General features: G+C 37.8%; 1 protein-coding gene across 5 annotated transcripts in view; it reads left to right on the forward strand.

Moving 5' to 3' along the window:
• LOC106060611 (cullin-2-like) overlaps positions 1 to 10,493 on the forward strand; it is a 31,179-nt gene extending 20,686 nt beyond the window's left edge. For all 5 annotated transcript variants that reach the window (XM_056039163.1, XM_056039158.1, XM_056039177.1 and 2 more), the window contains 4 exons: positions 47 to 243; positions 5,803 to 5,904; positions 7,037 to 7,153; positions 10,207 to 10,493. In XM_056039163.1, coding sequence (XP_055895138.1) covers positions 47 to 243; positions 5,803 to 5,904; positions 7,037 to 7,153; positions 10,207 to 10,338 — 548 coding nt within the window. In that variant the 3' untranslated portion in view covers positions 10,339 to 10,493. The remainder of the gene's footprint in view (positions 1 to 46; positions 244 to 5,802; positions 5,905 to 7,036; positions 7,154 to 10,206) is intronic.
• Positions 10,494 to 12,713: the final 2,220 nt, after the last annotated feature.

Genomic DNA, 12,713 nt, shown 5'->3' on the forward strand with positions numbered 1-12,713 from the left:
TCATAATGTAAGCACCAACACTGATATTTGTTTTTTCCACCTACAGTTGAGCTAAAGCTGTGTTATTTAAAAAAATCCTACATTGTGACCATGAGCACATTCCAGATGGCAACATTACTTCCTTTTGAAACGAGTGATTCCCTGCATTTCTCTGACATCAGGACAAGTACAGACTTGCCAGAGAAGGAGCTGGTCAAACAGCTGCAAACACTTGTAGATACCAAGATATTGTTGACACATGAAGTATGTCTTGGTTGGCTTATAGTAGTTTATTGTCTACTCCACTAGTGGTACATGACTGAATGCACCTTTGTTCTACTTCACTAGTGGTACATGACTGAATGCACCTTTGTTCTACTTCACTAGTGATACATGACTGAATGCACCTTTGTTCTACTCCACTAGTGGTACATGACTGAATGCACCTTTCTTCTACTCCACTAGTGGTACATGACTGAATGCACCTTTGTTCTACTCCACTAGTGGTACATTACTGAATGCACCTTTCTTCTACTTCACTAGTGGTACATGACTGAATGCACCTTTCTTCTACTCCACTAGTGGTACATGACTGAATGCACCTTTCTTCTACTCCACTAGTGGTACATGACTGAATGCACCTTTCTTCTACTCCACTAGTGGTACATGACTGAATGCACCTTTCTTCTCCTCTACTTCACTAGTGGTACATGACTGAATGCACCTTTCTTCTACTCCACTAGTGGTACATGACTGATTGCACCTTTCTTCTACTCCACTAGTGGTACATGACTGAATGCACCTTTCTTCTACTTCACTAGTGGTACATGACTGAATGCACCTTTGTTCTACTCCTCTAGTGGTACATGACTGATTGCACCTTTCTTCTAATTCACTAGTGGTACATGACTGAATGCACCTTTCTTCTACTTCACTAGTGGTACATGACTGAATGCACCTTTGTTCTACTCCACTAGTGGTACATGACTGAATGCACCTTTCTTCTACTTCACTAGTGGTACATGACTGAATGCACCTTTGTTTTACTCCACTAGTGGTACATGACTGAATGCACCTTTCTTCTACTTCACTAGTGGTACATGACTGAATGCACCTTTCTTCTACTTCACTAGTGGTACATGACTGAATGCACCTTTGTTTTACTCCACTAGTGGTACATGACTGAATGCACCTTTCTTCTACTCCACTAGTGGTACATGACTGAATGCACCTTTCTTCTACTCCACTAGTGGTACATGACTGAATGCACCTTTGTTTTACTCCATTAGTGGTACATGACTGAATGCACCTTTCTTCTACTTCACTAGTGGTACATGACTGAATGCACCTTTGTTTTACTCCACTAGTGGTACATGACTGAATGCACCTTTCTTCTACTCCACTAGTGGTACATGACTGAATGCACCTTTCTTCTACTTCACTAGTGGTACATGACTGAATGCACCTTTCTTCTTCTTCACTAGTGGTACATGACTGAATGCACCTTTGTTTTACTCCACTAGTGGTACATGACTGAATGCACCTTTCTTCTACTTCACTAGTGGTACATGACTGAATGCACCTTTCTTCTACTCCACTATTGGTACATGACTTATTGCACCTTTCTTCTACTTCACTAGTGGTACATGACTGAATGCACCTTTCTTCTACTCGACTAGTGGTACATGACTGAATGCACCTTTCTTCTACTCCACTATTAGTACATGACTGATTGCACCTTTCTTCTACTTCACTAGTGGTAAATGACTGAATGCACCTTTCTTCTAATTCACTAATGGTAAATGACTGAATGCACCTTTGTTCTACTCCACTAGTGGTACATGACTGAATGCACCTTTCTTCTACTTCACTAGTGATACATGACTGAATGCACCTTTGTTCTACTCCACTAGTGGTACATGACTGAATGCACCTTTCTTCTACTCCACTAGTGATACATGACTGAATGCACCTTTCTTCTACTCCACTAGTGGTACATGACTGAATGCACCTTTCTTCTACTCCACTAGTGGTACATGACTGAATGCACCTTTCTTCTACTCCACTAGTGGTACATGACTGAATGCACCTTTCTTCTACTCCACTAGTGGTGTATGACTGAATGCACCTTTCTTCTACTCCACTAGTGGTACATGACTGAATGCACCTTTCTTCTACTCCACTAGTGGTACATGACTGAATGCACCTTTCTTCTACTTCACTAGTGGTACATGACTGAATGCATCTTTCTTCTACTTCACTAGTGGTACATGACTGATTGCACCTTTCTTCTACTCCACTAGTGGTACATGACTGAATGCACCTTTCTTCTACTCCACTAGTGGTACATGACTGAATGCACCTTTCTTCTACTTCACTAGTGGTACATGACTGAATGCACCTTTCTTCTACTTCACTAGTGGTACATGACTGAATGCACCTTTGTTTTACTCCATTAGTGGTACATGACTGAATGCACCTTTTTTCTACTTCACTAGTGGTACATGACTGAATGCACCTTTGTTTTACTCCACTAGTGGTACATGACTGAATGCACCTTTGTTTTACTCCACTAGTGGTACATGACTGAATGCACCTTTCTTCTACTCCACTAGTGGTACATGACTGAATGCACCTTTGTTTTACTCCATTAGTGGTACATGACTGAATGCACCTTTCTTCTACTTCACTAGTGGTAAATGACTGAATGCACCTTTCTTCTACTTCACTAGTGGTACATGAGTGAATGCACCTTTCTTCTACTCCACTAGTGGTACATGACTGAATGCACCTTTGTTTTACTCCACTAGTGGTACATGACTGAATGCACCTTTCTTCTACTTCACTAGTGGTACATGACTGAATGCACCTTTCTTCTACTCCACTATTGGTACATGACTGATTGCACCTTTCTTCTACTTCACTAGTGGTACATGACTGAATGCACCTTTCTTCTACTCGACTAGTGGTACATGACTGAATGCACCTTTGTTTTACTCCACTATTGGTACATGACTGAATGCACCTTTCTTCTACTCCACTAGTGGTACATGACTGATTGCACCTTTCTTCTACTTCACTAGTGGTAAATGACTGAATGCACCTTTCTTCTAATTCACTAATGGTAAATGACTGAATGCACCTTTGTTCTACTCCACTAGTGGTACATGACTGAATGCACCTTTCTTCTACTTCACTAGTGATACATGACTGAATGCACCTTTCTTCTACTCCACTAGTGGTACATGACTGAATGCACCTTTCTTCTACTCCACTAGTGGTACATGACTGAATGCACCTTTCTTCTACTTCACTAGTGGTAAATGACTGAATGCACCTTTCTTCTACTTCACTAGTGGTACATGAGTGAATGCACCTTTCTTCTACTCCACTAGTGGTAAATGACTGAATGCACCTTTCTTCTACTCCACTAGTGGTACATGACTGAATGCACCTTTCTTCTACTCCACTAGTGGTACATGACTGAATGCACCTTTCTTCTACTTCACTAGTGGTACATGACTGAATGCACCTTTCTTCTACTTCACTAGTGGTACATGACTGATTGCACCTTTCTTCTACTCCACTAGTGGTACATGACTGAATGCACCTTTCTTCTACTCCACTAGTGGTACATGACTGAATGCACCTTTCTTCTACTTCACTAGTGGTACATGACTGAATGCACCTTTCTTCTACTTCACTAGTGGTACATGACTGAATGCACCTTTCTTCTACTCCACTAATGGTACATGACTGAATGCACCTTTGTTCTACTCCACTAGTGGTACATGACTGAATGCACCTCTCTTCTACTTCACTAGTGGTACATGACTGAATGCACCTTTCTTCTACTCCACTAGTGGTACATGACTGAATGCACCTTTGTTTTACTCCACTAGTGGTACATGACTGAATGCACCTTTCTTCTACTCCACTAGTGATACATGACTGAGTGCACCTTTCGTCTACTCCACTAGTGGTACATGACTGAATGCACCTTTCTTCTACTCCACTAGTGGTACATGACTGAATGCACCTTTCTTCTACTCCACTAGTGGTACATGACTGAATGCACCTTTCTTCTACTTCACTAGTGGTACATGACTGATTGCACCTTTCTTCTACTCCACTAGTGGTACATGACTGAATGCACCTTTCTTCTACTCCACTAGTGGTACATGACTGAATGCACCTTTCTTCTACTTCACTAGTGGTAAATGACTGAATGCACCTTTCTTCTACTTCACTAGTGGTACATGAGTGAATGCACCTTTCTTCTACTCCACTAGTGGTAAATGACTGAATGCACCTTTCTTCTACTCCACTAGTGGTACATGACTGAATGCACCTTTCTTCTACTCCACTAGTGGTACATGACTGAATGCACCTTTCTTCTACTTCACTAGTGGTACATGACTGAATGCACCTTTCTTCTACTTCACTAGTGGTACATGACTGATTGCACCTTTCTTCTACTCCACTAGTGGTACATGACTGAATGCACCTTTCTTCTACTCCACTAGTGGTACATGACTGAATGCACCTTTCTTCTACTTCACTAGTGGTACATGACTGAATGCACCTTTCTTCTACTTCACTAGTGGTACATGACTGAATGCACCTTTCTTCTACTCCACTAATGGTACATGACTGAATGCACCTTTTTTCTACTCCACTAGTGGTACATGACTGAATGCACCTTTCTTCTACTTCACTAGTGGTACATGACTGAATGCACCTTTCTTCTACTCCACTAGTGGTACATGACTGAATGCACCTTTGTTTTACTCCACTAGTGGTACATGACTGAATGCACCTTTCTTCTACTCCACTAGTGGTACATGACTGAATGCACCTTTCTTCTACTTCACTAGTGGTACATGACTGAATGCACCTTTCTTCTACTCCACTAGTGGTACATGACTGAATGCACCTTTCTTCTACTTCACTAGTGGTACATGACTGAATGCACCTTTCTTCTACTCCACTAGTGGTACATGACTGAATGCACCTTTCTTCTACTTCACTAGTGGTACATGACTGAATGCACCTTTCTTCTACTTCACTAGTGGTACATGACTGAATGCACCTTTCTTCTACTCCACTAATGGTACATGACTGAATGCACCTTTCTTCTACTCCACTAATGGTACATGACTGAATGCACCTTTCTTCTACTTCACTAGTGGTACATGACTGAATGCACCTTTCTTCTACTTCACTAGTGGTACATGACTGAATGCACCTTTCTTCTACTCCACTAGTGGTACATGACTGAATGCACCTTTCTTCTACTTCACTAGTGGTACATGACTGAATGCACCTTTCTTCTACTCCACTAGTGGTACATGACTGAATGCACCTTTGTTTTACTCCACTAGTGGTACATGACTGAATGCACCTTTCTTCTACTCCACTAGTGGTACATGACTGAATGCACCTTTCTTCTACTCCACTAGTGGTACATGACTGAATGCACCTTTCTTCTACTTCACTAGTGGTACATGACTGAATGCACCTTTGTTCTACTCCACTAGTGGTACATGACTAAATTAAGTAAATGCACTGATTTACCTCCCCTCTAAATCATTGAAATTTGGGGCTTTGGAATTTGTTTCTACTAAGTAATTAAAATCTGAAATGCTGTCAAACTGGGAAATTAATAATGGACTGACTGACTTTGAATTTATTAGGGAACAATCAAGACCCATAAAAAAATATTGCAGTATATCCAATGCTTTTTTTTTTTCATTTTTAATATTCAACTATTTCCTGGAATGTCTAACACTGACCTATGTTGTAATTGTTTCTCTTTCTCAGAACTTAGTCACAGAGAATTCAACATTAGCCTTAAACTTAACCTACAGTAACAAAAGAACCAAATTTAAGATAATGGCAGCTATTCAAAAAGAAAATCCTCAGGTAATTTGTATTATATTAGTGGGTGACTCTCAATAATTGCAAAGCATTTTTAACTACTACTATTTGGTAATTTGAGTTTCCTCCACCTCTTGGATTTTCAGAAGTCCCTGAAATAGAAAAAAAAAAAAACTAGAGCTCTTCTTAAATGATTTTTTTTTTAAATCTGGAAGTCTTTTAAGGGCGAAAAGAGTTCTGTAGAACTTATGTCTTTTTTGTTGATTTGCATGGTATCTGAGCAGAAGTGAAACTTTGTTTTCAATCAGATAAACATTTTTAAAAATGTTTGAACTGCTCCTGTAATAGTAAAATGAATTTGAATTGAGCTAGCAGGTAGTAGTTTTTAAATTTATTTTACTGTAGTTTAGTTTAGATCATTAAGGTCAACAGGTCGACAAGCCTTGTTAAAATTCAAAACCAATATTTCCATGAATTGTTATTTAGACGTGAAACTTGTTTCCACATTGTCGATTCATTACGCTTTGATCTGCCTTTATTTTTTTATTATTTTTTTTTTACTTTTGGGTTGTTGCAACCTTCACCCCTGTTAGCTGTGACATTATTTTCAGATGACCTTACCATCTCAATTTTATTTTTTTTAATCTTCCAAAAACCATTGTCTTAGGTTTCTCTATTGCAGTATTGATCAGTTTTTGATAATATTGTTATGATTAGAAATTAGATATTTGTTTCATAGAAAGGGAAAGTTTTGACTTAAAAGACAATGATGATACTAGTAAAAACCAGACTAGGATTTTTAGGAAGATTAGCTTTAGAGAGAGGCAGGTTTTATGAACAAAGAGTTTTAGCTTGACGCTTCCTTATTATTCAACTTCTTGTTCAACTTTCACTATCAGCGTCCACTAACTTATATTGTTGGCCTTTTTTTGCATGTGTTATTTGATTTCTTTATTTGAGCGTTATCTCCGTTTGACTTATCGGCATAAGACATAGTGTAGAAGTGCCTAACAATGTCTTGTTAGATAATAAATTTAAGAATTGAGAGACAGAGCAGATGCTTTGTTGAGTTGTAATTTAATCTCAGAACCATTTGTTGATAGTCTTAGGTTTTTCTTAGATGTAGGATTGCTAATGTATTTGAATCTACTAATCAAAAGCTGCTTTGTTTGCTCAGGAAGTAGAAAGTACCCACTCAGCTGTAGATGAAGACAGAAAGTTGTACTTGCAAGCAGCCATTGTAAGGATCATGAAGGCCAGGAAAACAATCAAACATAATAACTTAATCCAGGAGGTTAGTGTTGACATTCTTAGTCTGTCTAGACAAGAACTAGTCACTTTTAAAACAAACATAATAACTTAATCCAGGAGGTTAGTGGGATCACTTTGGTCTTGAGATTCTTAGTTTGTCTAGACAAGGAACTTAATAACTTAATCCAGGAGGCGGGTGGGATCACTTTGGTCTTGACATTCTTAGTTTGTCTAGACAATAACTCACTTTTAAAACAAACATAATAACTTAATCCAGGAGGCTGGTGGGATCACTTTGGTCTTGAGATTTTTAGTTTGTCTACACAAGGAACTTAATAACTTAATCCAGGAGGCTGGTGGGATCACTTTGGTCTTGACATTCTTAGTTTGTCTAGACAATAACTCACTTTTAAAACAAACATAATAACTTAATCCAGGAGGCTGGTGGGATCACTTTGGTCTTGAGATTCTTAGTTTGTCTAGACAAGGAACTTAATAACTTAATCCAGGAGGCTGGTGGGATCACTTTGGTCTTGAGATTCTTAGTTTGTCTAGACAATAACTCACTTTTAAAACAAACATAATAACTTAATCCAGGAGGCTGGTGGGATCACTTTGGTCTTGAGATTCTTAGTTTGTCTACACAAGGAACTTAATAACTTAATCCAGGAGGCTGGTGGGATCACTTTGGTCTTGACATTCTTAGTTTGTCTAGACAATAACTCACTTTTAAAACAAACATAATAACTTAATCCAGGAGGCTGGTGGGATCACTTTGGTCTTGAGATTCTTAGTTTGTCTAGACAAGGAACTTAATAACTTAATCCAGGAGGCTGGTGGGATCACTTTGGTCTTGAGATTCTTAGTTTGTCTAGACAAGGAACTTAATAACTTAATCCAGGAGGCGGGTGGGATCACTTTGGTCTTGACATTCTTAGTTTGTCTAGACAATAACTCACTTTTAAAACAAACATAATAACTTAATCCAGGAGGCTGGTGGGATCACTTTGGTCTTGAGATTCTTAGTTTGTCTAGACAAGGAACTTAATAACTTAATCCAGGAGGCTGGTGGGATCACTTTGGTCTTGACATTCTTAGTTTGTCTAGACAATAACTCACTTTTAAAACAAACATAATAACTTAATCCAGGAGGCTGGTGGGATCACTTTGGTCTTGAGATTCTTAGTTTGTCTAGACAAGGAACTTAATAACTTAATCCAGGAGGCTGGTGGGATCACTTTGGTCTTGAGATTCTTAGTTTGTCTAGACAAGGAACTTAATAACTTAATCCAGGAGGCGGGTGGGATCACTTTGGTCTTGACATTCTTAGTTTGTCTAGACAATAACTCACTTTTAAAACAAACATAATAACTTAATCCAGGAGGCTGGTGGGATCACTTTGGTCTTGAGATTCTTAGTTTGTCTAGACAAGGAACTTAATAACTTAATCCAGGAGGCTGGTGGGATCACTTTGGTCTTGACATTCTTAGTTTGTCTAGACAATAACTCACTTTTAAAACAAACATAATAACTTAATCCAGGAGGCTGGTGGGATCACTTTGGTCTTGAGATTCTTAGTTTGTCTAGACAAGGAACTTAATAACTTAATCCAGGAGGCTGGTGGGATCACTTTGGTCTTGACATTCTTAGTTTGTCTAGACAATAACTCACTTTTAAAACAAACATAATAACTTAATCCAGGAGGCTGGTGGGATCACTTTGGTCTTGAGATTCTTAGTTTGTCTAGACAAGGAACTTAATAACTTAATCCAGGAGGCTGGTGGGATCACTTTGGTCTTGAGATTCTTAGTTTGTCTAGACAAGGAACTTAATAACTTAATCCAGGAGGCGGGTGGGATCACTTTGGTCTTGACATTCTTAGTTTGTCTAGACAATAACTCACTTTTAAAACAAACATAATAACTTAATCCAGGAGGCTGGTGGGATCACTTTGGTCTAGAGATTCTTAGTTTGTCTAGACAAGGAACTTAATAACTTAATCCAGGAGGCTGGTGGGATCACTTTGGTCTTGACATTCTTAGTTTGTCTAGACAATAACTCACTTTTAAAACAAACATAATAACTTAATCCAGGAGGCTGGTGGGATCACTTTGGTCTTGAGATTCTTAGTTTGTCTAGACAAGGAACTTAATAACTTAATCCAGGAGGCTGGTGGGATCACTTTGGTCTTGAGATTCTTAGTTTGTCTAGACAAGGAACTTAATAACTTAATCCAGGAGGCGGGTGGGATCACTTTGGTCTTGACATTCTTAGTTTGTCTAGACAATAACTCACTTTTAAAACAAACATAATAACTTAATCCAGGAGGCTGGTGGGATCACTTTGGTCTTGAGATTCTTAGTTTGTTCTAGACAAGGAACTTAATAACTTAATCCAGGAGGCTGGTGGGATCACTTTGGTCTTGACATTCTTAGTTTGTCTAGACAATAACTCACTTTTAAAACAAACATAATAACTTAATCCAGGAGGCTGGTGGGATCACTTTGGTCTTGAGATTCTTAGTTTGTCTAGACAAGGAACTTAATAACTTAATCCAGGAGGCTGGTGGGATCACTTTGGTCTTGACATTCTTAGTTTGTCTAGACAATAACTCACTTTAAAACAAACATAATAACTTAATCCCGGAGGTAAGTGGGATCACTTTGGTCTTAAGGCACGACATGGCCTAAATTGTGCCAATGTGCCTAAAATCAAATCAAACTTTGGTCTTGACATTCTTAGTTTGTCTAGACAAGAAACATTAAACTTAATCCAGGAGGGATCACTTTGGTCTTAAGGCACGACATGGCCTAAATTGTGCCAATGTGCCTAAAATCAAATCAAACTTTGGTCTTGACATTCTTAGTTTGTCTAGACAAGAAACATAATAACTTAAACCAGGAGGGATCACTTTGGTCTTGACATTCTTAGTTTGTCTAGACAAGAACTAATCACTTTTAATACAATATTTAACATAATAAGTTAATCCAGGGGGTTAGTGGGATCACTTTAAAGTTTGGTGTTGACATTCTTAGTTTGTCTAGACAAGAACTAATTTATTTTAAAACAATATTTCTTTTGTCTATCTTTTCCCAGGTGATAAGTCAAGCCCGCAGTCGATTTAGTCCCAGCATTAGCATGATTAAAAAAAGTATTGAGACATTGATAGAAAAAGCATATTTAGAGCGTGTGTCTGGCACAACAGATGAATATAGTTATATTGCATAGTTATTGGATGGCAGTATTAGACTGCAGTGTATGTACTATTACAAACATTGAATCTGATGTTGCATGGAATTATTCAGTTCAGAATTGTATACACAATTTGTGATGAAAATAATTTTTTTTAATGCAAAATTTGAGTAAAATATTTTAAAAAAACATGAAGTTTCACTAGTGATGATATTGTTACCTGTTTATAGTTTTAATGTCCTACAACAGCCTGTCAACTCAAATTGATATGGGGGAAAAAAATATTTTTATGCTTAGCAGGAGTGTTGTCCAAGATAGGTGAGACAGATTTCTACAGATTAAAACAAAACTTTTTCATTATGGTGAGATTGACATATCAAATCCTAAATAATACAAAAAGAGCATAAACTTGCCCCCCCCCCCCCCCCCCCCCCCCCCCCCCCCCAAGATGTAGTCAGCCTGTCATTGTGTTCACAGTTTCATGGCTTGTGAAATGTGTGAATTAATTTTCTTTTGCCTTATCAACTATTATTGTGTCAAACTTCATTACTCTGGCAGTTCTTTTGTATTATTGTTTTTCTTGTGTGTGTATGTATATAAAAATTTGATGATCTGTGATCTTACTTGGATGATGACTTTTAGAACTAAGCCTTTCTTTTTGTTTCTATTTACTGCCTCTTCTGTTTAGTATTAGCAGGATGGTTCTAGAGGTTGACTTGAGTGTTAGTTTTGTGAGCTGAATATGTATGAGCTGAACCAGAGTTGTGCCATTGCCAATAAATGTGTTTATGTTGAATTGTCTGTTTGGAGTTAGGTCATAGATGTTCTTGTGTTAACCTGAGGTGTCTTGTTGGCCATACTGTGTTTGTATTTACCTGAGCTGTATTCTTGGCCATAGATGTTTGTGTTGTGGCCTTATATATGCTTGCGCTGATATAGATTGAATTGTTGACCATTGTTAGATCTGAAGTATTTTCTATTCAGTTAGAACATGAAGACTTGAACTGATGTCTGTTGTTTTATACAACTTCTTTAACATCTATCTTGTTGTTTGCCAAGACCCATCTTTTCACAGAAAGTTGGACTCTGTCCAACCAATCCTAGTTGTCTTTTCTTTTCTGGTTGGTTAAATGTTCTCTTTTTTTGTTGTTGTTGTCTTTTCCAGCTTGTGTTTTGTGTGAATCATTTATTTATGTTCTGGTGTCAAGTTGTGTGTGATCACAGTAGGGGGAGAGTAGAAATGATTAGACTGCTTGGCATGGTCCAGTTACCTCGACATAGTACATGTAGATCTCAGCATTCATGAAATAGTCATGGTAGAATGCTGTCTGGTATTTCTTGGTTCATGTCACTACTCTCTGTTATTTGTTTGTTGGTTCATGTCACTACTCTCTGTCTCTTATTTGTTTGTTGGTTCATGTCATTACTCTCTGTCTCTGTTATTTGTTTGTTGGTTCATGTCACTACTCTCTGTCTCTTATTTGTTTGTTGGTTCATGTCATTACTCTCTGTCTCTGTTATTTGTTTGTTGGTTCATGTCACTACTCTCTGTTATTTGTTTGTTGGTTCATGTCACTACTCTCTGTCTCTGTTATTTGTTTGTTGGTTCATGTCACTACGCTCTGTCTCTTATTTGTTTGTTGGTTCATGTCACTACTCTCTGTCTCTGTTCTTTGTTTGTTGTTTCATGTCACTACTCTGTCTCTTATTTGTTTGTTGGTTAATGTCACTACTCTCTGTCTCTTAATTGTTTGTTGGTTCATTCTTAATGTCACTATACTCTGTTGGTTTGTTCATAAAGTTACTATACTCTCTCTGTTGTTTGTTTGTTGGTTCATGTCACTAAACTCTCTGCTGACTAATAAATGCAATGATTTTACCAAAACAGGACTAGTCATTTTGTGTGTGAGTTTGAAAACTTGTGTTGAAACCAATGAAGTGCTTTGTAATATATTTAGACTACTATTTGTTCAGTTCATGTAAAGTAGATATAAACCAAATAGTTTTAGACTTGAATAACTTGAGGCTTGAGACAGCATTCACTACATTCTTACAGTAAATTAGACAAATCTTGATATTTAGCTTAATCTATTGTTTCTGACTATTCTACTATTGCAATGTAATGTATAAAGTTCAGTACAAACCAACAGTCAATAGCAATGCTTCCTAAAGCTCAAAAGTACCAGTAGTTAAGAGATTTGATTTTCCCATGCTATTTCTTTCCTTGAGAAACCATTGTCTAAGAGGACATCTTGGCTTTAAAAGCTCACACTGCCTTGTCTTTAAAAAACACTCATACAAGGTGTAATAAGTATTTATAATTTATTTTATACCTCTATGAGACATCGTCAGGCTATTTTTAAATTGGTCTTAACAGTTCTAGGGTCTTATAAAAATAAAATGTTTCTTTG

This window comes from Biomphalaria glabrata, chromosome 1 (assembly GCF_947242115.1).
Source record: "Biomphalaria glabrata chromosome 1, xgBioGlab47.1, whole genome shotgun sequence".
NCBI lineage: Eukaryota > Metazoa > Mollusca > Gastropoda > Planorbidae > Biomphalaria > Biomphalaria glabrata.